This window comes from Nematostella vectensis, chromosome 7 (genome assembly GCF_932526225.1).
Source record: "Nematostella vectensis chromosome 7, jaNemVect1.1, whole genome shotgun sequence".
NCBI lineage: Eukaryota > Metazoa > Cnidaria > Anthozoa > Actiniaria > Edwardsiidae > Nematostella > Nematostella vectensis.
The window spans coordinates 10,725,723-10,750,847 of NC_064040.1; the positions used below are offsets into that span (position 1 = coordinate 10,725,723).

General features: G+C 42.9%; 3 protein-coding genes across 6 annotated transcripts in view; 1 reads left to right on the plus strand and 2 right to left on the minus strand.

Annotated features, from left to right (window-relative positions):
• Positions 1-2,789: 2,789 nt before the first annotated feature.
• On the plus strand, positions 2,790-4,802 carry LOC116615625. The gene is made up of 2 exons (XM_048730116.1): positions 2,790-3,732; positions 4,449-4,802. The coding sequence occupies exon 1, from the start codon at positions 2,899-2,901 to the stop codon at positions 3,544-3,546; it is 648 nt and encodes a 215-aa protein (XP_048586073.1). The 5' UTR covers positions 2,790-2,898; the 3' UTR covers positions 3,547-3,732; positions 4,449-4,802.
• Positions 3,846-7,806, minus strand: LOC125568268. Of its 2 annotated transcripts, XM_048730114.1 has the most exons (13): positions 6,689-7,804; positions 6,470-6,610; positions 6,134-6,350; positions 5,919-6,030; positions 5,721-5,836; positions 5,426-5,592; positions 5,280-5,343; positions 5,117-5,188; positions 4,797-5,005; positions 4,513-4,704; positions 4,368-4,389; positions 4,139-4,290; positions 3,846-4,063 (listed from the first exon to the last, which is right to left on the minus strand). In XM_048730114.1, the coding sequence occupies exons 1-13, from the start codon at positions 6,767-6,769 to the stop codon at positions 3,983-3,985; spliced, it is 1,626 nt and encodes a 541-aa protein (XP_048586071.1). In that variant the 5' UTR covers positions 6,770-7,804; the 3' UTR covers positions 3,846-3,982. The 2 variants fall into 2 exon arrangements, with proteins under 2 accessions (XP_048586071.1, XP_048586072.1); XM_048730115.1 differs by lacking the exon at positions 6,470-6,610 and having other exon boundaries at positions 6,689-7,806.
• Positions 7,807-11,041: 3,235 nt separating this feature from the next.
• The window catches only part of LOC5518951 (usherin), a 46,498-nt gene continuing 32,414 nt past the window's right edge, over positions 11,042-25,125 (minus strand). For 2 of the 3 annotated variants that reach the window (XM_048729753.1, XM_048729751.1), the window contains exons 31-38: positions 20,450-24,718; positions 18,797-19,047; positions 18,066-18,256; positions 16,910-17,089; positions 15,878-15,970; positions 14,789-15,054; positions 13,701-13,925; positions 11,042-12,844 (exon numbers count right to left, since the gene is read on the minus strand). In XM_048729753.1, coding sequence (XP_048585710.1) covers positions 12,740-12,844; positions 13,701-13,925; positions 14,789-15,054; positions 15,878-15,970; positions 16,910-17,089; positions 18,066-18,256; positions 18,797-19,047; positions 20,450-24,718 — 5,580 coding nt within the window. In that variant the 3' untranslated portion in view covers positions 11,042-12,739. Of the gene's footprint in view, positions 12,845-13,700; positions 13,926-14,788; positions 15,055-15,877; positions 15,971-16,365; positions 16,437-16,909; positions 17,090-18,065; positions 18,257-18,796; positions 19,048-20,449; positions 24,719-25,125 lie in introns of those variants that run through there. The other variant, XM_048729752.1, reaches the window with a different exon arrangement.

Here is a 25,125-nt window from a genome sequence, read left to right on the forward strand (position 1 = left end):
GCATTCATGAGTTAAAAAACCCTGTGTTTTTATTGATGGAGGGGATGGGGTGCACATGGGGGGTGGGGTGCATGAAGAGGGTGGGGTGCATGAAGGGGGTGGGGTGCACATGGGGGGTGGGATGCACATGGGGGGTGGGGTGCATGAAGAGGGTGGGGTGCACATGGGGGATGGGATGTACATGGGGGGTGGGGTGCATGAAGGGGGTGGGATGCATGGGAGTTGGGATGCACAAGGGGATGGGATGCACAAGGGGGTGGGGTGCATGAGGGGGTGAGGTACATGAGGGGGTGGAGTGCATGAAGGGGATGGGATGCACATGGGGGGTGGGTTGCATGAAGGCAGTGGGGTGTATGAGGGGGTGAGGTACATGACGGGGTGGGGTTCAAGCTCCCCCTGTACCCTCGCATAACCATGTGCCTGTCTGTTTACCAGTATTCTGCCCTATAAAAATCCTACCCTGGCCTCCTTTAGTATAATACTCTTTTTCTTGGTAACAACGTCCAGCCTGCGCTATCACCAAATTTTGAGAATATGCCGGGGCTCAGCAGCAAAATATTGTTTTGTTATTGTTCTAAAATGCATAATAATAATGAAAATTGTTCATAATGATAACTCTAAACATTATTACTATTAATCATTTGTGTAATTTTATCTTCATAATAATTCATCGAGTTCTATATTTTTATATACACTTGAATTTAATAACATCCTTAAGAACATTTTCAGACACCAAAAAATGCTTCAAACACAAGAACGGCCTAGCTTCAACTGAGAATTAGACTCACTTATATTATCGTATATATATTGAAAAGTGAGTTTATTGACTTCAACAAACAAATGTTGAGAGTTTCGAAAGGAGCGCCGTACTTTCGAGTTTCTAAAAACCTAAGTAAATATTATCTCCTACTTCTACGAAAATACCGTGACTTTCGAATACAAAGAAAGAAGCTATTGAATAGATGTTGACTTTCCAATCTTGGTATCCAAACTTAGCGGAAGAAGCAAAAGACAAGTGAATCTTCAAGATGCAAGGGTACTTTTTAAAATACTTTTTTTTTGTTATCTAAACGAGGGGGGCGTAAGGGTTTGCATTGATGTGGTTTTGCCTTAAATCTGACGGTTTTGCCTTAAATCTGACGGTTTTGCCTTAAATCTGCGGTGTTGCGGTTTCTGTAGACTGTATACGGTTATTACAGCAAATTCTTTGCTGTAAAAATGTAGCACGTAGAAACATTAAAAAATGGGGGAGGGGCACGTGCCCCGACTCCTGCTAAGGCTTAACTTAGATATAGAATTACCGGAGTCGAATGTTCCACTGATTTGATCATTAAACCACACTTATTAGTTTATTAAGGGATATCGCAGGGGGGTAGACACTCGGAGTGCTTCTAACTAAAAATTCAAAAAGCCATATAATTCAAGGCCCGTAGCCAGGATTTTTGAGCGGGGTGGTTCGTTTTTTTCCATTTCAGAGGATAATAATAATAAAGATAATAATAAAGATAATTATTATAAAAAGATTTTTATAGTTATTTTAAAGACATATTGATGTGCACGGTATATCTCCAGCCAAACGTTATATATTTTTGTTTGCTCTGAGCGGACCTTCAAGCCGAACCCCCCCTGCATACGGGCCTGTTATTGGAAATTTAAGGGGGTCTCGGTTGTCATGTGTCGTTATAGCGTTAGGATCCTTGGCCCCCGACACAAGTGGAAGTAAAAGGAAGACATTGTATACACAAAAAATATTATCCATAAAATTTGAAACATTGGAACAAATTGTTAAAAAGATTTTCCAGAATAATGGCTCCTAGATAAACAAGGTAAAATCGATACGGTTTAAATGCTTTCTTAGTCGAAACAGTTTGATCCAATTTTTCCTTTTTAATCAAAGACAATTGCAAGGACAAGAATTCTTGATATACGAGGAGCATCTTATCTTTGATTACATAGAAAAATATATCCTTTTATCTTCATCATCTACAGGTTAATCGCCTATTTCATCTTTTTGATGATCGCTTATGGGACACTTGAAAAATTTCACACACTTCACAGCATTGGCAATGACGTCCCCATACCGGTGGTTGTTACCTCTCCGCATCTCGTCAACCAATCGTGGTTCAGCTGCGGTGAGTAAAGTTAAGATCAAACATCGTATTATCTAATGAGCCGTATTCAATGCAAATGCATAATGATGGATCAATTCGATTGTCTCATATCTTCATTTGCATACATTTGCATTGAAAACCAGAGGCGTAGCCAGGGGGTGGCTAAGGGGCCCCCCTCCACTCCTAGCAGCCAAAAATACATGTGCCTGTCTCCCCACAATTCGACATTTAGGCCATATTTCGGTTAACAAAAATAAAGCATATATTTTTCCTCCTGGCAAAGTGCCCAATCATCTCCTTTTTTTGTTTGACTGCATAGATTGTTCATTATTACAATTATGGGTTTAATTACATGTGTGGGCAATTTCTTGTTACACGTGTGTGCTCTGCACTCATACATAGGGTTATATCATTTTCTAGTGCTCCTGGAAGAACGTGCCGTACGTAGAGCTTCGCACAACTAGAGTATAATTTAAATAAACTAACCAATAATACGCTTTGTTACCTTTTTAGGGTTTGTTTTGGTTTTTGGTCACCTTATTTGGAGAAGGTCACTATGTTTTGTGCTCTAGATTGGGGGAGGGTCGAAAAAAAAATTAACTAAGCCCCCCCCCCCCCCCCCGATAAATAATGACCTTTCCCTAAGCTACAGTCCTTAGATAATGCGTAGTGCCATATCAAACATATTCCCCACGGATAGTGTCCTTCGTTCGCTGTGCCTTATATGGTCATATATGCCCATATTTAGAAGTACTGGAGTTTCCCCTTTCGCGCTTCTCCAACAAACATGGCGGCAAACACTGATTCCCTAAAGACTCGTAGTGGAAGAATTATAAAGAAACCGGATCGCTTGGTCAAATATTTAGACCATTCCTCAGTTGATACGTACGTGAAAGAAGAGAAAGAGGAAGAAGAAAAAGTCTGGGAGATAGAGAGAGTTTTAAACGTTGAGGGAGACTATGCCTTTGTGAAATGGAAAGGCTACAGCGATAGATATAATTCTACGGTTTCTCTTTCATTGAATCCGCAGTTGTCATGCTATTTAGCCGTGAATGCTGGGAACCCCGACAGTAGTGAGGTAGCAAGAGAAAAGCTTCCCATTCTTTGCTCCGAGGATAAGGAATTGTGGCTGATTCGACATGCACTGTTCGATGAGCTCCAATTTCGTACACCCGAGAATGACACGGGACTCATTCGGAGAGTACAAGTGAAAGTCCCACTTTCAAAGGGGGGTTTTTCCGCTTTGTTTGGTAAAGGGACATTTTCTTTTGCTACCTCACGAAAGCTGGATTTTTCAGGGACCCGTAATATTCGGTTCCCGTGCACTGCTGTCGAGTTTGGCACCGTTATTGGTACGGAGTTTATGGCTCGGCAACTGCCAGATTCGAGTACAATATGTGAAGTTGACTCATCTTCGAAGATGTGGATATCATGAGGATACGAGCTAAGGATAAATTATGATCATAGTTCGTGTCCCCGTTGTACTTACATCTCTGAATATGGGTCAGAGGAAGAAAGGCCTAGTATGTGTCGACCGCTAGAGCGCAAGTATCCCCCGCTGAGCTTTTTGGAGATCAGCTTCGTACGGCGTAGACGGAATATGCTTCACAACTATGGCTCGGTAAGTTAAAATCTCTCTATATAAACTAATTGTTGACATCTGTTTCAACCGATTTCACTGTATTTCCAGTCGAAAATAAAGAGGGGGAATTTAGATCCAGGGAATGATACAGATTGTTTTGATGGTTTTAATGCCTTTATATAATAATGTGGGTACAAATAGTTATACAAGTTATAAATAGTGATATTTACAACAGTAATAAATAGCACCAAAAATATAATAAATAAATAAATACATTTTTTCTTTGTCTTCACTGCTTTTGATATTTTCTCTTGACCCTTTCCAAATTATTTTCCCTACTGAACAGTTTTCTGTTTTCCCTCTCCATGATCTATAGAGATAAAAATACACAGTTGTAGCAAGCGATTAGTCTAGATAACATGACGTTTTTTTCACTTGGAATTACCTGTACAGTGAAGTTGCTATTTTTCCCCCCTTTCTGGCTACCCCTGTGGAATGTCTTGTTCTGCATGTGGTTTTTCTTTTCCACTGTCTGGCAATTGAACTGGTGGATCGTGCCATGAATCTCCAAAAATTGGGGGACATGATAAACAAGAACTGTAGAGAAAAAAATGCATAAAATTACTTGGTCTCGGAGATCCCAAGTCAATTAAGGAATCTCATTTTAATCTTACCATGTATATATGGAATTACATCCTGTGGAGAGATAAAAGAAAGCACAATTAAAATAATATATCTACTTGTTATTTTTTCAGTGACATATGATCAAATGAGGCTTGTGTCCTGCCAGTTCAACTAACCACAGGGATGTAGAATTACCTCATCAAATGTGGCCTTTCTAAATTTGGTTCCCCATTGGCGGGCCTTTTCTTGAAAAGCATCTGCTCGAAGATATGCTTCATCTCCAGGATTTGCCCCAAGAGCATCAGTGAGGACCATCAAACTTTTCCACACTTGTGTCAGCTCTGATATGCTAAGAACTGTTTTCTCACAAGTGGGAGTGGACGATGGCTACAAAACACAAAGCAATTGTTAAATTAGCTTTATACACAGTAGTATCCTGGGTGTGCTGGTCTTTTTTATAATGAAAATAAAAATCATACCTCAAACACTATGTTGTTGCGGTCAAGATGATCCTTGAGTGTGGCACGTAGGAAGTCCTTGGTGCCTGTCGACCTCAGATGGAACTTCCTACATTCCTCCACTAGCTGGGCTTTGGTCAGACAGTCAAGGCTGGTGATGGACTTGTTCTCCATGTCTCCTAGGAAGGCATGGATATCAAGCCCCCTAATGATAGTTTCCAAATCATCACCTTTATAAGGAAAAGAGGATTCAAAGAAAATAAATAACGAAACTTTATAGTAATTTCATATTAGTTTCAGTTATTATAACAGTCTTTTCTATTAGTCAGTTATTTACTTACAATCCAAAGAGCTCCACTTGGTTGTGGTTTTGCCACTGTCATCCTGGACATCATAGAAACAAAACCTCACACCTGCAAATACAATATGGCAAGAAAACAAAATGATTATCACCATAAGACATCCCCTATACCCATTTACCCTATACATGAAATTTTTATTTACCCAAAGCTTCTATTGCTTCTTCCATGGCTTTTTTAACATTCTGCTCTATAGCCCAGCAAGCAACCTAGAAGTTTAATATATACCAGGAACTTTTTTAAAAAATGGCTCAATGGAGATTTGAATTTGTTAAATAAGCATAATTTTACCTGGTTGAGAAGTTTTCCCATGATCCTCAATTTGAGGTGCAGGGTGTCGGGTATGACCTTGGTAAATTCAATGTCCACGAGAGGTAAACATTGAACTCCCTTGGCATTTGGACACCCAACACGTGCACGGCACTGGTTTAAGGTTCTGGTTATGGGCCATTGTGGGACTGAAATTTTTATCAAATTTATCTAGTTATTTATAATATAGCTGACAATGGAATAATTCATAAAAACAAAAATCATTTAATTCATTACATAACATTCATTATATAAGTAACAAAATTAAAAAACTTACTAGAAAAGTCTCTGATCATCCTTTTGCTGCATTCGCACCAAATGCAGAAGTACAAGGCACAGGGACTATTAATTCCGAGAATACACGCCATGAACTTCCAGTCAGCACACATCACCCTTAAAAAAGGGATAAAAGTTACATATGTCCTGTTTAATGCCAGATCATAAGATTATTGGTTGCAAAAAAAATGAAACCTACCAATCAATAGTGTATTCAAGGCCATTAACAAGAATGCCAGTTCTCCCTAGGGCCTTCATCTCATCAAAAACCCCTCTCAAGGTCGCCTTTAGGATGTCATATGACTCCTTGCCTATAATAAAAAGTGTTCACAGATATATGGCTTTAGTTGACTATATCATTAGGAAGATTTGTTCTCGCTTACAGCTGCAATAAATTAGCTGCAACCAACTCACCATCATATATAGATATACAGTATTCCCTTTCTGGGCTTCTTTTAACAGAGTTTTCTGCTGGAAAGCAGAAGGTTGTCATAACACTCCCGAGTTTTTTGGTGGTTTTTCTACCATCACCAGAAAACCGAAGGGTTATAACATTGCCCCCTGCATTTCCAATGACATCTGAACTATAACTTAGAATGTCCTTGATGGATCTTGAACATCCTTTTGCATTCTGAAAGGAGAAACTTTGTTTAATGAATTATTGGGTTTGTACAGTATTTGCTTGTTTTAAAGGATGCAAAATGTGCTGTGCACAAAGCAAATCAGAATTAAGACTATCAACAGACTAACCCCTTCAAATTCTGTAATAGGAATGATTGCATTTTGAGCTTTTCTCTCTTTCTGTATCCCATACAGTGATGGCAAGCTGGACCCAGCTACCATCTTTAGCTCATGGTATGCTGAGTCAGAAACATCACCATCATCTTTGGCCTGAGATTATAAAAATAATCTAAATATAGAAAAAATAAGAAACCTACAGTACTGTACATGTACTTCTATAATACCTACCTTGAGAGCTCTTTGGATCTTTTTATGGTCAATCTCCTCAGGCTCAACCCTCTCATTGAAATGTAGGGCAAAACTGACCATACCAACTTCAAGTTGAACCTAGAGATAAGGAAACATTGAAATGTAGGGCAAAACTGACCAACTTCAAGTTGAACCTAGAGATAAGGAAACATTTTATGATAAACAAATGCCATTATAACAGAATTGGTAAATTTAGGTTGTTTCCATGTGTACAAAAATTCTAAACAAACCTCAACAACTTTCCAATCTGTTGGAAGCTTCTCAAATTGCTTCTCAAGCCATTTTTTAATCTCTGACTTTTTGTGAAATTGAGCTTTTGGCTCAAGGTCACAAAAAGGCTTTCTCGGCTGAAGAAAGGGCTTTTTTTCCTTGCCTAGCTCCTTTCTCATGCCATCTCTCTCTTTGACAACATCAGCGAGTCGATGTTTTAGCTCTGACAGCTGATTCTCGAGCTCTTCGATTCTAGAGTCCCGAGAATCACACAGCCCGATTTCACGGACTTGAGGTAGCATGTAAGCCAATCTTTGTTTTTTCAATGGAGGACCTTGTGAAAAATTTGTCAAATACCCTTGCACCATCATTTTAGTAGATATCTATCATGAACAAGCAAACGAGACGACTAAACTTTTGAACCTCTTCCCGCCTAAGTTTACCGAGATTCTGCAAGATGATCCCCAAAAAACAACCCGTGAAGATTATCTAGATAAGAATTGCGCCAAAATTATACAAACAAAAAACGGAAATATTAGAAAGGAATACTTAGCTTCTCGTCCTTCGGGTGTTTCTGTACTCTTCAGCATCAGGATCACACAAGGACGTAGTCGATTAAAATACCTACGAGGGCTTTTTTCCACAAGTTAGGCTGGCAGAAGAAAGATCTAGCCCCTACAGGGGTATTTCATGAGAAAAATAGGTATTTTTCGCTTCTATAAGCAGAAATCTCAGGTTAAATAGCCCTGTTTTCCAAAAATAATCGCTCTTCGTCCGCCATCTTGGATAGCTCAGAGAAAACCCATTTGTAATTTGCCAGGTTACACAGCTCCTAGTCTCAGTCTCTAAAAAAGCGGCCGAGCGAGTTTGAATAACACCAAAAGTTTGATATGTATTTTTGTACACTTTCTACAAGTAGGCACAGATAATCTGGCAGGTTAGCCCAGACGGGAGATGCATATTCGAGGATAGGCCTCACAATACTACAATAAACTAGAACAATATCAGACTTAGGGGCACCAGCCTTTTTTAAGACGCGTAAAGGCATAAAGGCGTTTACGAGCCCTTTTGACAACATAGTCAATGTGATTTATTGGGAACAGGTTAGATCTATCAGATGCCTTAAGGGTAAACTACCATCTTAAGGTATCCTGACCAGAAAATGAATGTTTTTTTAGGCCCGTATGATCCGTCCTTGTCATTGACCGCTATCCACCGACAGCTAAGATTTGGAAGACCAGTACTATTAATACTCACGTTCACGCCCAGTAAGTAGACAGTGCGTTTGGTGACCGGTACTATTAGTACTCACGTTCACGCCCAGTAAGTAGGCAGTGCGTTCGGTGACCAGTAATAATACCGTAATGATTCGGATAAGCGCCTTTCTTCAAATAAGCGCTTCCCCGCTCGAACTGGAATTTCAGAATAAGCGCCCTCCTTCCCTCCCACTATAAAAGATCCTAACAAAAGCACCAATTGAATGGTGTCAATCTTAATTTTATTTAGCTCACATAGACACCCTCACATTACAACACGGTTCTACTTATTATCATTTCAACTTCTTTACACCTATGTACGCTTATTTTTGCTTAATTTTGTTTTCATTTTCCACCGAAATGAAATAAGCGCCCCCTACCCAATGGGTTAGCTACTACGGGTCGTATCAAAATAAAAACACTTCGTGTGGACGCGGATCTTTTTGTCAAACGGAACAAAAAGGTTGCGTTTTCAAACGGAAACGGATACGTGGGGACAGGGTCTAAGAAGACGGCCACGTTTTCGATCTTCAGAAAAGTGTGACATTCATTGTCTTAAGTGGCAATCCAGTAAAGATATCCCTTGACGGCGGCGTAAGAATTGTGTGACATTGTTAGTCTTGGTTACCGTCACATTGCCGCTTTTTGCGTGACCCTTGAAAGCGTATCCTATTTGTCATTTGTTACTGTTGGTTGCGTGACGTTTGTCCGGGTATTTGTCTGTATTGATTGGCCGAATCTCTAGGATTTTCTGTCACACTTTCCCTCCTCGACTACGGTGGCAGTGTCTAGACGGACAGAAAGACAGTTTTATTGGGGTCTTATACAAAAGAGTATATTGACTGGAAATCCCAATAAATTATAACTATATAAGACCTCTACACAACACAATAATTATTTGAGTCTATGAGTGACTTAACATGGCCGTAGCAGGGGGTGGGGCACTGTGGGCTCGTGTCCCTCCGATATTTTCAAAAATTATAAGTAAAAGACCAGTAGGGGTGTGGCTGTGCCCCCCCCCCCCCCATTGTTTTCTTAATGTTTCTGTATCGTGCCCCCACCCCCACCCCCACCCCAATACAATAATTCGAGGTCTGCTACTTTGCATGACATATTTTGTGTATTGATTGCGTTACACATTTAATTGGCGTGACACTTGATGTCCTTTTCGTCTAGAGCATGACATCCTATCCTTGGCGGGAGTCGTCGAGGTGTACATGGACGGGATTCTACTCATTAGTGCGAGGAGGGAGAATATGTGCTCATATCATAATGATATTTGTCCGATGCTCAAAGGAAGTAAGCATGACACCAATTCTCTAGTGCTTCTCACTTAGCTTTAAGCCGGTATACAGTACACTTATTTAAAAGATCAAAAGATCACGGCAACGTCCTTCTTTCCCGTTTACCTTTGCAAACCTTGCTCCTATCTCTACTCCTTCAACGGACGTGACTAGATACGTGGCGGATTAATGATCCTGAGCAAGTGCTAGTGTTTTTTTGACTGCATCTTTCTCTCGAATCTTGGTGTTTATACAGAGTTACAAGTTATCAGAGTGAATGATGTTTTTATGAATGTCCGTTACTCTAGCAAGGTAAGTGAGATTGTGTAGTTCCAGATAATATCCATACCCTCTATGGCGGGGGTTGGAGGTATAAACTCCCACCCCTCTGGAATTTCCAACCTCCTGGAAAAAAATAAATACAGTAACTGTTAGGAGAAACGGGAATTTTACCTCCCCCCCTCTTCTGGAAATTCCTGGACGTTTGATCCCCCCCTTCCCACACACACACCCGGAATTTCCGATCCCCTCCATGGGGGAGGGTGTATGGATATTTTCTGGAACTACACATTATGGTCATGATATCCTCAGGCGCTCTAAACGAACGCCAATTTACACTAGCGAATAAATAAAAAGAAAGAGGAGGAAGCAGAGAACCAGAAATCCGCAAGAATAAAAAATCAGACTAGATCAAGAATCAGACTAAAAAGTGGAAAAGAAAAGAACAGAGTGGGCGTTTAGACCTCTGTCACGCTATGCACTTGAGCAACGCTTGAGTCACGCAACGCACAGTGTGACAAAGGTCAGAACGCCTGTATAGGAGCCTCGTCCCCAGAGACTGGGAACAAAGATGATTGTAAAGAAGACTTGGACCGAAGATGTTGTCCCTGTTATCGAGAATATCGCTATATCGAGGTCTCACTGATGATAGTATATTCTTTTGCGCGCTACAGGGATTTTACAGTGTGAAGGCGTATCTCATGGATCAGGAGGATCGCGTGGTTGTGTGTCTGAAGTGGCAATTCCTGTGGACATATTAGCAGGCAGACAGGAAGTCGAGATACTTCGCTGCTGACAACAAGCCTTTCAAGTTATGGCAGGACAAAAAAGGAGAGGACAACTTTTACAACAGATGACCTCACCTGGAAAACATTCGCGACCTCATGTACCTTTCTTCCCACACGTTATAATCTTTTTCATATGCTCAGTAAAGTAAATAGCCATCTCGTACTTGTTTATTTTCGTTGTGTATCTGAGTCGATATATCCTTATTCCTGATTGGCGTAACTTATTTGTTCCTGTACTGTACGTGTGAAGTACCAGCTAAGCTTCGTTCCCAGTCTACTCCAGGTCAGCTCTACTCATTCGGATTTAAAGTGGCAGACACTTTTGGGGTCAAGCGGGAAACCAAAAGCTGACGTCATAAAAAGGGTGGCCGCGCAGCCAGCGACGCCTGCGAGCGAAGCTTAGTACCAACAAGCTTACAAAAACATAAATGTAAAAAAATATATATATATACTTAAGCATAAAAATGTACGTTCCTTTGACAAAAACATACCTCTTAACTCTTAAGGCTTGTACAATTCATTATTAATTGTGCTTTATTAGAAAAAGATATTTTTACAAATATAACAAATACTACAGGTGATACAAATACAGAATGCAATAGCGATTTACTAATAATATAGGAAAAGGATTGTTATACGTTGTGCATGTATGGGAAAGCTGGATTTGATGCGAGACAGCCTAAGAATTGGCTGCAAGTAACGAGGGGCGACAAAAGAGCTCTAGAATCCGATGGAAAGCAAAGCTAGCCAGTATCGTGCAAAGAACAGCTCGTATACGAGAAGAATACTAAAAACAATGAAAATTAACTCCGGATAACTCGAATCCTCGGTAACACGAGCCCTTGCAAACTAGGTTTCCCGATTAACTCGAGCCATATTTTAGTTCCCCTCGTGTTCAAGTCCTGCCCGACACTGACGCCGCCTAGCGTGACGTGTCACGAAAGGCTGCGAGGGTGACAGGGAGTTATCAAGACTCAACATTAACTATATTACTGAAATAGAGTGGTTTTCAAAAACCCGTAAAATACTATTTAGGTTATTTAGTACTAATACACTGTAATCTTTTTGTTCTCTTTTGTTCTGTCTTGACTATTACACTTTAACAATTTCATTTTGTTGCACGGAATTTTAAGCGTGTACTGTAAGTATGGACACAAGCTTTTCGCGCAGAATTTGCAATGTGCTACCCTAGGTTCCAGAAACTAGTCGCGGCCAGGCTTAAAAAAAGGGCCAAACGGTGACGCAAACGCTCGCCCTTCCATCGGCATTCGTTCGTCGCGCTTTCGGCACCGCCCGCCGTCTCCTCGGGACTAGTTGGACGCCTCTTGGGGCTTTTTGCGCTTCGAGAACCTCAGGGTAGCATTGCGCAAAAATAAAAACAATCTTAAAATCAAAACAGTTGCCTGATCAAGTTTTCAAGTACACAAGCGCTCGAGAAGGCGCGGGTAGTGATATGGCGCGATATCCACGTTTACATAAGAGAGGAATATACCATCAATATGGTAATAACTATCTACAAACAAATATTTTCTCAGTGCAAAATATGTAATCATCTTCTAATTTCTTATTCACACGCTGTCCTTAGACAGATGTATGTATATTCTCAGTGACATATTTAAAATATCAACTAATTGTAAACAGATTCACACTCTGAAGGTAGTGAAGTAGCAACTCAAGGTAGCCTAAATTACCAATCCAATTGAAAGGTACTATTTGCTCTGCGCTGAGCCTGAATAATTACTAATCTAAAGGCTGATTTAGACGCAATTTTGTCGTATGCGACTTACCTACGACATGTCTTAGCCCTGAATTACACATTTCGACTTTCGTAGTCGAGCATCGTAGCGTGGTCGTGGGCTGATTTACACTCTACGACTCGAGTTGTAGGTGTGTTGCGGGCGAGTAGCATACGACTAAATCGTACCGTCTTGATCAGCTTTAAGAAAAATGCCCTAGATTTTTCTCACGTCAGCATTTAAAGCAGGCAAGAATCGCTTTGCCCTGGGACATTCAACGCAATGCTGTCAGGGGCATGGCCAGGACTTTTGCTTGTGGGGGAGGGAGCAAAGTGATTTCTCAAGAACATTCGTTTCCAACTGAGACGTAACGACTGAGACGTAATAGCTATACTGGACCAGAAAGAGGGGGGGCCTGGGCCACTCCATGGCTACTATGGTAACGACACTATTAACTAGACTCTAATAATCACGTGACCTATAAATGAGTGTCGGTGAAGTACTGTTCTCGTTTGAAGCTTTGCTGAGGCGTACTGTTCTCGTCCTCGTCGCTGTCTGATATCGGCAGCTTTTCGTCAGTGTACTGAATTGGGGTAAAGGGGTAATTGAAGTAAGAAAAAAGTTTGGATAAACGTTAGAACACAGATAATGATCACAGCTTGCCCCCTCTCAAGAAGGTATTATGGCCTGGGTAAACTAGGAGACAATCGAGCGTGACAAGTAGCGTGAAACATGATTCCTAAATGTTCCCTAGCTTAGACACTACCAAACCATGTAGGGCGCGACACGACAATGTTCTTGAGCTTTCCGAGAAACATTCTCGCTGCATTTTCGCAGCGCGAGATACAATGATTTTCGAGCTTTCCGAGAAACATTCTCGCTGCATTTTCGCAGCGCGAGATACAATGATTTTCGAGCTTTCCGAGAAACATTCTCGCTGCATTTTCGCAGCGCGAGATACAATGATTTTCGAGCTTTCCGAGAAACATTCTCGCTGCATTTTCGCAGCGCGAGATACAATGATTTTCGAGGTAGCTATTTTAGTAAAGAGGTCGCACGCTACATCTCACATGTCTGAGGCAGACGCGCCATCGGGTTTATAATGGTTATGGATGGGCAGAAAAATAAGGTTATCAACATTTATCTACATTTACATTCTACAGCGTTTAAGTGAAGGTCAAATCGCCATTACTTGGCATTTGGGTCTGAGGCAGATTTATCATGGTAAAGGGCGGTGTAGGAGAAAAATGGTTAAATCAATCCGAAAATCGGTAAAGCGAAATTCCAAATTATGGTCGAAAGACCAGCCTTTAGCGTTGGGAGGAGAAGATGTGCCTTTGGGTTTTCTAATCGCTAAGGGCGGCAAATGGAATTAAAAAAATCATTTACTATCAAACTAACAATCAACAGCTTTAAAATCTAAATCCCGGTCAGCTCACCAGCCCTGAGTCCTTGCTTCTGCTGTACGTGCGTAGAAACCCATCCCAGTCCGAGCTCTCGTCCATGCCAAACTTGTGCACGCTACCGTCTGTCAGGTCCAGCGACCGGTTATACGGGTTATACCGGTCGTACAGGTTGTAATCCTGTTTACCGAGCTGCTCTGTGCTATCGAATAGTGCGACTGTGCTGCCCTGGAATGGGCCGCCATTCGTGTACTGGAGATCCTAGGGAGGCATGGCGAGGAAGCATTAGCATGTGACGTCACTTCCGGTTGGAGTGAGGGGATTACAGATTTGAAAAAAAAGAGTAAACGCTATATAGAGGGAAAATCTATCATGATCTTGATTCGATTCAATTCGACAGTATATTCTAGCAAAATAACCATCCAGGTTTATTAAAATACCTTTGACCATCAATTAAATAATTTTTTTAAAGTTAAGCCCTTCAATGAAAGAAAAACATTTGGAATATACTATACCCTCTCTGAATCAATCAAAATACCCAAATACAATTGTTCGTTAACCAGAGAATAAATATGGTTCGACTACCATTTTTTTGGGGGGAACTAAACCATCTCCCTCAGAAGCTATTCCTGTTTGATCATCATACTTTTTATCTTTAGAAAGACAAATTGTGTTACCGTAATGATTCGAATAAGCGGGGGATGCTTAACTAATTTTTCAGTTCTAAATGGGGGCGCATATTGGAGAGTGGAAGCTTAATTCATTTTGGAGAAAATACCAGCTTCTGAATCAATTGAGAAATACATTTAATTTGCGATAAACTAAAACGACAGCAAAAATGTCATTAGACTTATTAAAGTACATTCATTGAGGGTGTTTTTATTGTTTATAGATAGATTTACACTATTCAAATAGTGCTTTTGTCGAGGTCTTATTTTAGGGGGGAGGGGAGGGAGGGGCTCTTATTGTGGAGCGGGTGCTTATTTCAAAATTCCAGGTGGAGAGAAAGGGGTGGAAGGGGCGCTTGTTTAAAGGAGGGCGCTTATTCGAATCATTACGGTATGAGAACGATTATTATCGCACATTCCTTCGTACAATTACCCCAAGTGTTTCCCTAGACTCACCATGACGCTCCCAGCCCTACGCTCAGTAGATGGCGTGCCATATATGCTAGACATGGACGGTGGGCGTGACCGCATCTTAGTGCGTGGTGGAAGGGGCTCGCGTTCTCGGACGTAGACTGTCCGGTCCCCGCTGCGTTTCTTGAGGCATAGCGCGAGGAGGAGGAAGAGAACTAGGATGGCGACAAGGACGATGACGGCGATGAACCAGATGCTGCGATAGAAGGGGACTGATTCCCGTGCAGAGGCGGTGGGGAGAACACCCGTGCCTGGACGAGAATAAACCGATTGATAAGAAACGAGGTTAATTATATATAGTGGAACATCGTGGGAGCATGGGACTCCGTGTCCCGTTGCACCTCTTCTTTTGAGTTAGCTTCCGTTTTGCATGTCTATGTTTGTATTGTTGACTCAATAAATAAAATAGTTTTGAAAGTTTTAGTCAAAAAAGCATCAACGTCTAGAGCAAGTTACTCGGCGTAGCAATGTAACGGGAGTATCTAGTACTCTTAAACTACTATCAAACGAGACGATATTCTGTAGGTTAGCCCTTTCCCAATCCACCTATCCCACGTCCTTTTGTCCTTTCATACTGAAGCATTTCACTTTCGTTGACCAATAGGGACCATATGAAGAAAACGTTGTCGTTTTGGGGTCTTTGGGACCTTCTCAACTAACTAAAGATGGTCACAGTAACTGTTTTTTTCTTCTGGTTACAAGTCATAAAGTTTACGAAGCCCCTGGGTTACGCTCACCTAAAAAAATACAAGAATCATACAGTTTTTTCCAAATAAGGAGTATATTAGTTTCCTTATATGGAAGTGACCGCGTTTGGCAAAAACGACTCAATTTTCTTGATATGTAAGGGGTCACCTGAATTTTGGGTGGCAAATTCAAGCCAAAATAATAAAAAAATAAACCAAAATGAACATCAAAATAAACCCTCTATGAAAAAAATGTCTTTATTCGTAAGCGCTGAATAAGTTACTTTTTGTTGCTGCTTTCTTACCGCTGAAAGCCTGAGCGAGCGCTAGTTTGCCACCTAAAAACTCACGTGATTTCTTCGCCCCAGGCCCCCGCTGAGACACTTACCTTCCTTGGGTACAGTGACGGTTATGGAAGGAGCCAGGGCTTCTCGTTTGACCCCATTCACGATGGTGGTCACTTTGACGGCGTATGTTTTTTCTGTGGAATGAGTAGCTCGTTATAAGAGTAAAAAGCAAAACAAAAGGAAAGAAAAAAACCCTAAAGATGTCATTTAATGAGCAGTTCAACCTTTCAAATTCCACCTCTCAAGAAAATGTGTTGTAAATACCTATATTAAGTGACCACTTGTCTCGCTCAAGAGTGCCCATCAAATAGACTTTCCTCCATGTTTTAGTTGTAACAATGTATTGTGGCAGGGGCATGATGAGTGCAGCCTCAATTAAGAGAAAAATCGCAGCAAAGGAAATACTATACGTATATATAAATATATATAACGCAATATAAAGCTCCCTTGCTTTTTGATGAACCTACACTAAGTGGCTAACCTATTTTAGTATAAATCTACTCACATACTTTCACGAATCTCGCAATTTGATTGGCTCCCGTACTCACTTGGTCTCTTGGCCATAGATAGTGAGTAGCGAAAAAGTCGGCGAAAAAGCCACTTGAAGCGAAGGAGAGAAAAAACCTTGATTCAAATTCGAGAAATTTGGTTCACAATCTTTTCTTGTAAATGTATTTTCCACCCTTAAAAAAGGAAACTAAAAGTAACGAAGACTGCAGGGTTTTGAAGCTAAAGTTTTCAATCTTCGATTATCTGCGTGCGCTGCAAACACCGGTTGCATGCGCTCGCGCACGCACTTGAAAACACGCCATTTCAAACGAGCTGTTTTGATTTTGTGCGCTGTTTTGATTTTGCAAAATGCTAATGTTTGTGTTTTTTATTACTGAGAATTATTATTAAAATCGTCATTTATTTGAAGGTAGTATGTGAGTGGATTCATACTAAAACAATTAGACTACTCGTTCTCGTTTTCTATCTATTGACTAATAGAAAACTCGAACTCGTAGACTAATTGTTAATATAAGCCCACAAGTACACTCCCAGGTAATGTATCATTATATATTTTATCTCACCTCCTCTTGGCCTGTTTGGCAAGTCGCTGAATGCCCTCCTTCCCGAATACACGATAATCCCATCCTCGAGAAGTAGGTACTCGTCAAGAGGCCCGTTCAATGTAAAGCAGTTGCTCCAGTCCACCGACACGTGGAACCCGGTCACATTGACAAGAGGAGGTGTGCCAACAGCCACGGGGTCTGGGGAGGAGAGGCACCAAGTTTAGTCTAAGGGTCCACTAAAGAGTGAAGGGGTAGGGGCACTTTTGGATGCACCATGAAAAGCAGACGAAAAGCAATAAGTAAACGCCGAAGGACTAGAGAGTCAAATTTGAAGTATTTTTCTAGTTAGTAACAGGGGTTCATGCTTAAAAGCTTCTGCTACTACCGGCCACGACTTAAATAAATCCGTTTCGCTCAATCCTAGATCAGGTCAACTAAAGACTTGTGGGTGCAAAATCCTGGGTCATTACAATGGGGACTGTAAATCCCTGGTCTCCTCAAATAAGGACGAAAGGCCGGAAGTAATCGCACTTTATCGTCATTTGAGGAGGTAAAAGAACGGTATGGAATGCTTGCCAGTCGCTTTGCTGATTCAACGTGAAAAAAATAGAGATAAACAAAGGACACACCCGCAATAGGCTAATATGAATAGGCAGTCCATCTTCAGGACTTTTAAAGAAGGCCAATCACGCCGCCGAATATCCGCAGAATATCAACTCCCTAAAAGAATCCATTTCAATCGCCTAATTCAAGCAAGTGAATGACATACTTTTTTAATTCAAGCAAGTAAATGACATACTTTAAATATCGTTAATAAGGTATTAAACTTCAATCGTGAGTGGTTATTTTGAAGATTTCTTGCAAATAAACCGAGCTATTTTTAATGTAAACAATAATAAAGTGTGGTTGATCGACATTCTTTAGAGAAGGCCAATCACGCCGCCATTTTATACTCCCGCCAAATGTCGACAAAGAATCTTTTACATCGGCTAATTCGAGCAATTAACTGAGAAACATTCAATCAAATATCGTATAAAGTATCGGTCTTTAATCGAGGGTGGCTATTTTGAATTTTTCTTTCAAATAAACCGTTGTATTTTCAATTACAAACAATAACGAAGGAGAAGTTGTTTAACATTCTTAAGGGAATCACAAAGTCAAATGACATTCTCACCTTCAGCTGACGTGATGACGGCCTTGATGTCCGACATGCCGCTGTACCGTGTATTGTAGACGCGGATGATGAAGTCGTACGTGACGTAAGGGGCGAGGCCAGTCACGTTGTAGCTTCGCTCCAGTCCTACGCTCGTACCGTTTGCTGGCATCTCGCACGAGTTACACGAGACACGCTTCAGGACCTCGTAACTAGGATAAAGAAATACAAGAGCATTAATCTACATATGAATCAATTACTGTCGTTTTTCTTTATGGCTTAATGGGGCCTGGGGTGAGCGCGCGGAAAACCAGTGATGACCTAAAACGTTAGGGCCCAGGCCTCTTTTTTAAGATGGCGATCAACAGAATCAACTCTAACTTTATTCAAACCTTAGAGCTCCCTGTGAGAATCGTAAGCTTACGAGGAATTTCTCAATTCAAACTGCTTTAAGAGTGAGCACGAATGACTTTTTATCAGAAATTAAATTGTTCGATATAAGTTGTAAAACAAAATAAAAAAGAAAATTACTTAATTGCGAGATCTGTGTTTGGTTTATTTATTTTTTTTACCATATATTAATTTTAGTAAAAGCTGTACCGTAAAGGTCAACGATCAACTATTTACAGCTGAATTCCAGAATATCGAAACTGGCCATCACGATTATCGTGTAGCACCATGCTATAGTACTATAGCGTAGCCTCAAAGGACACTTGCTCCAAGGGCATGCGCAGTTAAAATTAATATCGTACCTTTGAATAACACCGTTAGGTTTGGATGGCTCATCCCAAGCCAGCACAACCGTACGGGAACCGAGGCTGACAACCCGTGGAGCGGAGAACTCGGACGGAGTTCCGACAGCTGTTCGAATAGTAACTGTTGGGCTTGCTGTGCACCCAGCGTCCGTGCATGCCAATACGAGGAAAGGGTACTGGGTATAGGGCTGTAAACCGGAAGCTAGGCGCTGCATTTCTAAATTGGAAGATATATTGTTCGCACCAACCTGCAAAGAAAATGTATTTAGTTGTGTAAAACAAACATTAACTGCGTGGTATTAAGAGAAATTATTGGCTAAATAAAAGGGTATAAACGTCAATTCCATTTTTAAAGACATAGCTTAAACAGCCTCTGTCAGCGACCATCATCCTAGCAAAGTACCAAGTGTGAAAAAGCATCTATTTTCATCGGCTTATTTGGGGGAGCCAATGCTATAACTTCGAATATATTTGGTAAATAGAGTGTTCAACTTTGTTTATAAATGGCTATTTCAATATATTATCATATTATGTGCCTTCCAATATCAAATAAAAACATTGGCTTCCAATGTTTTATAGAAAAAATAACTCCCTTTCCCTGTGAAGCAGCCAAGGTCTCGCAGAACTAACCTCGTTAGAAAAAAAAATTGCAAGAAGCGGACTTCTAAATTGCGTACAATCAGGTAATGGTATAACTAGAAAGACTAAAGACAAGATGTATAAAAACTAGATGGTCTGCGTAGGCGTGGTGTATTAAAGCCGCATTATCACCAGTTTACTTCCGGAGGTCCGACGGAAACCTCAACCGTTAAAAGACAAAAGAATATATTAGAATCCGAGATATTTTTAAATGTTAATGGCCTGTTAAAACAGGCCATCCGCTCTAAGTTATCGATCACACCCTCGAAGAAACTTCAAATAGACACACTGTTTTCATTGTTTTCCGTTAAAAATCATCGGAGATTGTAACGTAATCGACCGGAAGTAAACTGGTGACAATGCGGCTTTTAGACGAGAGTGAGGTATGTTAAACACCTCTGTGAAACAGAGTAATTGCGCTGACGTTTCGAGCGTTAGCCCTTCGTCGCTTTTGCTTTAGCGCAATTACTCTGTTTCACATAGTCGTTCAACATACTTTTCTAACCATGTGTTGATTTAAAGCTTGTGAACAATCAGACCTTATCGAGCGATGGCCGGGCCAAAAATGAACTCCTACTAAAAACAATAGGCTTATCAGACAGAGCAAAAAATGGCATGAAATTTTCCAATTCTCAATATATAAGCTCAAGATTGCACATACAAGAAGTTTCTCTGACCAAAAGCTTAATTCCAAATTTTAAAGAAATTTAGAAGATATGAAATTTAGATATTAGCGAGCAAAGTTGGCTTAATTTCTGATCAGAGCCCGACTTCTCCCTAAAAACGAGGAGAATTCATACTTTAAACATATGAAAACTGCACTTTAAGCCTCATATCTCGAAGACGAATCCATTAGTAAAAAATATTGATATGTTGGTTTACATAACATAAGAAACCTCTATGCAAAAATTCAAGCTTACAGAAGTTAACTTAATTTTGGGAAAACTTGCCATTTTTTTTTGCTCTGTCGGCTTATCATGGTTGTGAGTAACTTGAGCACACGTGACTTACCACCAACACGTATCTTCTGATCTCTCCATTGGGGGTCTGGGGCGGACTGATGGCAACCGTGACGCTGGTCTGCGTAAAGCTGACGACCGTGGGCGCAGGTACACCAGCTGGCGGTGCCGTCAGGGAACGAGTCGCGACCCAGCTGCTGCTTGCACTCCCCGCGCTGTTAAATGACGTCACCCGGTACTCATACTCGGTATATGGACTGACAGTGGGGTCCCTATGCTGGAGATCCGTGCCGTTAAAGACCGAGACAACCGGTCCGTATGACACTACGTTGACACTGGATCGGCTCAAAACCCGGCGCTCAATCTCAAACCGAGTTATATTTCCGTTAGGTTTAACCGGTCCGGACCAAGTTATGAGGATGGAGTTGGCGGTGATCTCATTGATGGGGAAGACTGGAGGTCCTTGCTGTGAAGGCGGTGCCTCAAGGGTGCGAGCCGTAGCCGATGTTCCGGTGCTGCAAGCTACTGATGTGGTGCAGGCTTTGATTCGGACAGCGTAGAGTGTAAACGGGTCTAAATCCGTGAGAACCCTGACAAGGTCAAGCCCAGCGTTCACTTCAAGGTTGTTGTACAACACAAAGTATCTCTCGATGACACCGTTAGGCTTTCCAGGTGGCGTCCACTGAACCCTGATGGAATTCGCACTCAGGACCGTCAACTTGGGCGTGGCAACATTATCCGGTGCGCCAGGGTTTGTCGCTGGGTTTGTACCTGCCGGACTGTCCGGGCCATGACCGGCGCTATTAACCGCCTTGACCTTGTATGAGTAGACTTTATAAGGCGCCACAGTGTAGTCGTTAAAGGTGAGGTCAGTGCCATTGTATATGATGACCGAGTCCCGAGTGAGTAAATAGTACAGCAGGACGCCGTTCATTTCAGATGGGGGGCTCCACTGCACTCTAACAAGGGAGGCCCCGCCCACGGTCGCTACCGGTGCAGCCATGATACCAGGGGCAGCCTCAAGTGTGCGGGCAGAGGCAGGGGTGCTGCTGCTACACCCTGCGCGAGTACACGCCTTCAAAATGAAGGAGTACAGTGTATAAGGCTTACGTCCGCTGCTCGTTATTGCTTTGTCTAGACCAGAGAACAATCGTGTATTGCCCTCATAGACTTCAAATTCTGTAATGATTCCATTCGGCTTGCCAGGGGTTCTCCATTCAATTCGTATAGCATACGCACTAACAGGGGTAAGGGAAGGAGGGTAAACATCGGTGGGTGCTGCCTCGGCAGTCCGGCCAACGCCCTCCCCGCCCTCCGTGCAGCCCCCTCCGGTACACGCGCTCACTGTGTAACTATACGCAGTGTACGGTTCTTTTCCCGAGTCCAGGAAACTCAGCCCCTCGCCTTTGTGCGCAATACTACCATTCCTGTAGACCAGGTAGTACTGGATGATCCCATTTGGTTTAGTAGGTACTGTCCAAGACACGTTAAGCCTGTACGCGTCCATTGTACTAACTGTAGGCGTGGCTACCCCTCCTGGGGGTGCCTCTTTAGTGTCGACTGTTATCCAATCACTGTCCACCTGTCCTCCTTTATTAAGAGCCCGTACTTTGTACTGGTAGCGCGTGTAAGGTGACAGGTTTGTGTCAAGGTATTGGTACTGTGACGCGTTGGTGTTATTAGTTGAGTAAATAATCAGCTCTGAAGATGCTCGACGGCGACGACGCGCTGGCAGCGCGGTACTGGTGCGGATGACGTCGTAGCGCTGTATGACACCGTTTGGCACTGCTGGTGGTCTCCAGGTCACGAGGACAGCCGTATCGTTGGTAAAGCCGGTGGTGGGTGGGGCAAGTCCGGTCGGTGTCACCTCCGCCGAGTACAGGGTCTGCATCTGACCCCTCGTACATCCCGCTGCGGTACATGCCTCTAGCTGGAACTCGTACGCAGTGTAGGGCGTCAACCGGGTCACAGTGTACTCCAAAGTCGTACCACGATACAACTGAATTCCGTCCTTGTAGATATTATACTCCGTAATGCGACCGTTCGGACTACCAGGTTCTTCCCAGTACAACCTCATGCTCGTACCTCCTGAGATCCTCTCTGCCTGGAGCGGTTTCAAGTCCTGGGGTGGTGCCTCTTTGGTTTTGGCTAACGCCCATGCACTGACCCCCTCGTGCCTGCTGTTGATGGCCGCGATCAGGAACTCGTAATTCGTATTTGGCTTGAACACATTCACCGTCAAGTTAAAGACATTAGCAGCAACTCTTCCGGCAACCTGGGGTTGCACGTTCGCTGCGGAGAAGACCTGATAGCGCAGCTCATAATGGAGGATAATCCCGTTGGGCTCCTGAGGTGCGTCCCAAGTAGCCGTTACCGCGGTGGCATTAATGATTGTCACAGCGGGCTTTTTTACCCCACTGGGAGGTCCCTCCATCGTGCGAACCTCAGCATATGGGCCGGGCGATCTGCCGGCCCCATTTATCGCATACACTAGGTATCGATAGACGGTATAGCCGCGAAGGCTTCCTCCGCTGTCTAGACAATTCGTTGTCAAACCGGTCTGCTGGTTCTTCAGACAAACTATTATTGGCACTTCATTGTCGCTTCTGCGTTGAACTTCGTACGAGGTTATGATTCCATTTGGAGTACTTGGAGGGCTCCAGGATATCGTTACTACGTTCCATTCTTTGGCAATCACAGTAGGAGCACCCTGTCCCGAGGGCGGTGCCTCAAGGGTGCGCAAGAATTTCCGGTCACCAATACCGCACCCCTGAGCCGTGCACGCGGTAACCTGGAAGGCATAGCGGGTGTACGGCGTGAGTCCTGTCACCAGTTTATTACGGACCAGGCTCGTATTATATTGCGCACCGTCGACAATAATGCCATAAGCGATGATTACCCCATTGGGCGTGGTTGGTGCGTCCCATTCAGCGTAGATTTCATTGGCGGAGCGTGCGGTGAGCCGTGGCAGAGGGATACCTTCAGGTGAGCTCTCCGGTGTTGTAACAGTAACAATGGGACTTGACGTGTTTCCACCTCCTGTCGTGACAGTCACACTATAGTTGTACAGAGTATTGGGAGTAAGGTTTTTGTCCTTGAATATGCATTCGTCTTTTTCTTGGTTATCTTTAGTGCAGACGTCTGTTCCGTAATATACCAATCGGGAGCTACGGTAGAGTGAGTACTGCACGACAATACCATTAGGGACTGCGGGTTCTCGCCATAACGCCTCGACCTCTCTCGAGGAACGAGGGGTTAGCCTCGGAGCCTGCATACTCTCAGGTGCGGCCTCCATAGTGAGAACACTGGCAGGTGGACTATCCGCGCATCCTATGTTCGTACACGCAGTTAGCTTGAAGGTGTAGTTAGTATAAGGCCTTAGGTTGATAACAATCAGAGACATCGCGAGACCGTTATCGTTAGGGTTTAGCAGGATCCCGTAAGATCCATTGACGACTTGAGTCACATTATAAGCTATGATCACACCATTCGGTTTAGGCGGCGTCGTCCACGTGACTCGTATACTCGTAGAGTTGAGAGCCTCTAGACCAGGCGGGCTGACAACGGTTGGCCTGGATTGGCCGGTAAACACAACCGCGGACAAAACCGCCGCGCACTCTGTTGTACACGCCTGCAGCTGATACATGTAGCCTGTAAAAGGTTCCAGGCCAGAGGTGTCCAGGAAGGACTCATTCAGTCCTCTGTAGACTTCAACCCTCTGGTTGCTCTGCTGATTTATACGCGTGAGAACATACTCCTTCAACACGCCATTGAGAACTGTAGGCGGTTTCCAGGTGACTTTTATTGACGTGGCAGATACTGGGATAGCGATGGGCGGGGTCAGACCCTCTGGACTGGCCATCAGGGTGCGGTTTCTGGCCGTTGGACTAGTGGTGTTCCCTTCGTCGTTGTACCCAACCACGTAATACTCGTACAGCGTGTGCGGAGAAAGTCCAACATCCAGCAAAGTAAACTTGTTGGGGTCGGGCACTCCGTTCAAAAGCTCGACATACTCGGATGCGCATGTGCGAGCTGTCGGCGTAACTAATGTGGGGGCGTAGTACCCTTTGACGAATCCGCAGTTTAGGGACGAGGAGTCGAAATCGCAGCGGTTGCAACGGGCTGTCAAGGCCTGGGACGAGTTGCATATGGCACCATTTCCGCATCCGGTCTGGGAAGAGCTGGATTTGTCCGCGCAAACCTGGTAAGAGGCATTGTAGCCACGATCGTTGCAACAGCTCAGACCGATGGCCACTCGGTTCGTTTTGCAGCATTGGTCACTACGGGCCGCTTTGTCGGCAGCGCTTGAGTAGTTGTAGACCTAGGGGAAAACATAAGTATGAAACACAGGGATAGCGGGTGCCTTGATCACACAAAACCAATTTCTTTCAGGCTGTCCTGTTTCTCGATGCTCGATGGACTGGAATTTCAGTTTATCATAATCATACTCTTAGATGAGAGGAGGATTCTTCCAACAATCATAGGAATGCGATCAGGATTGTCTCGACTAATCATAGACTGCGATCAGGATTGTCTTGATCAATCATAAACTGGGAATGAGATAATGAGATATTCCTAACAAACAAAGACTTGATTTGTGAGTCTGGTTCAAACCAGTTACTGCTTGAGATGGACTTTGTCTGGATCAGCAATAAATAGTGATTAATATTTTCTGTACCAATGATAAACTGGGAAAGGCATCCTAGATTTGTGAGTGTCTGAACAAGA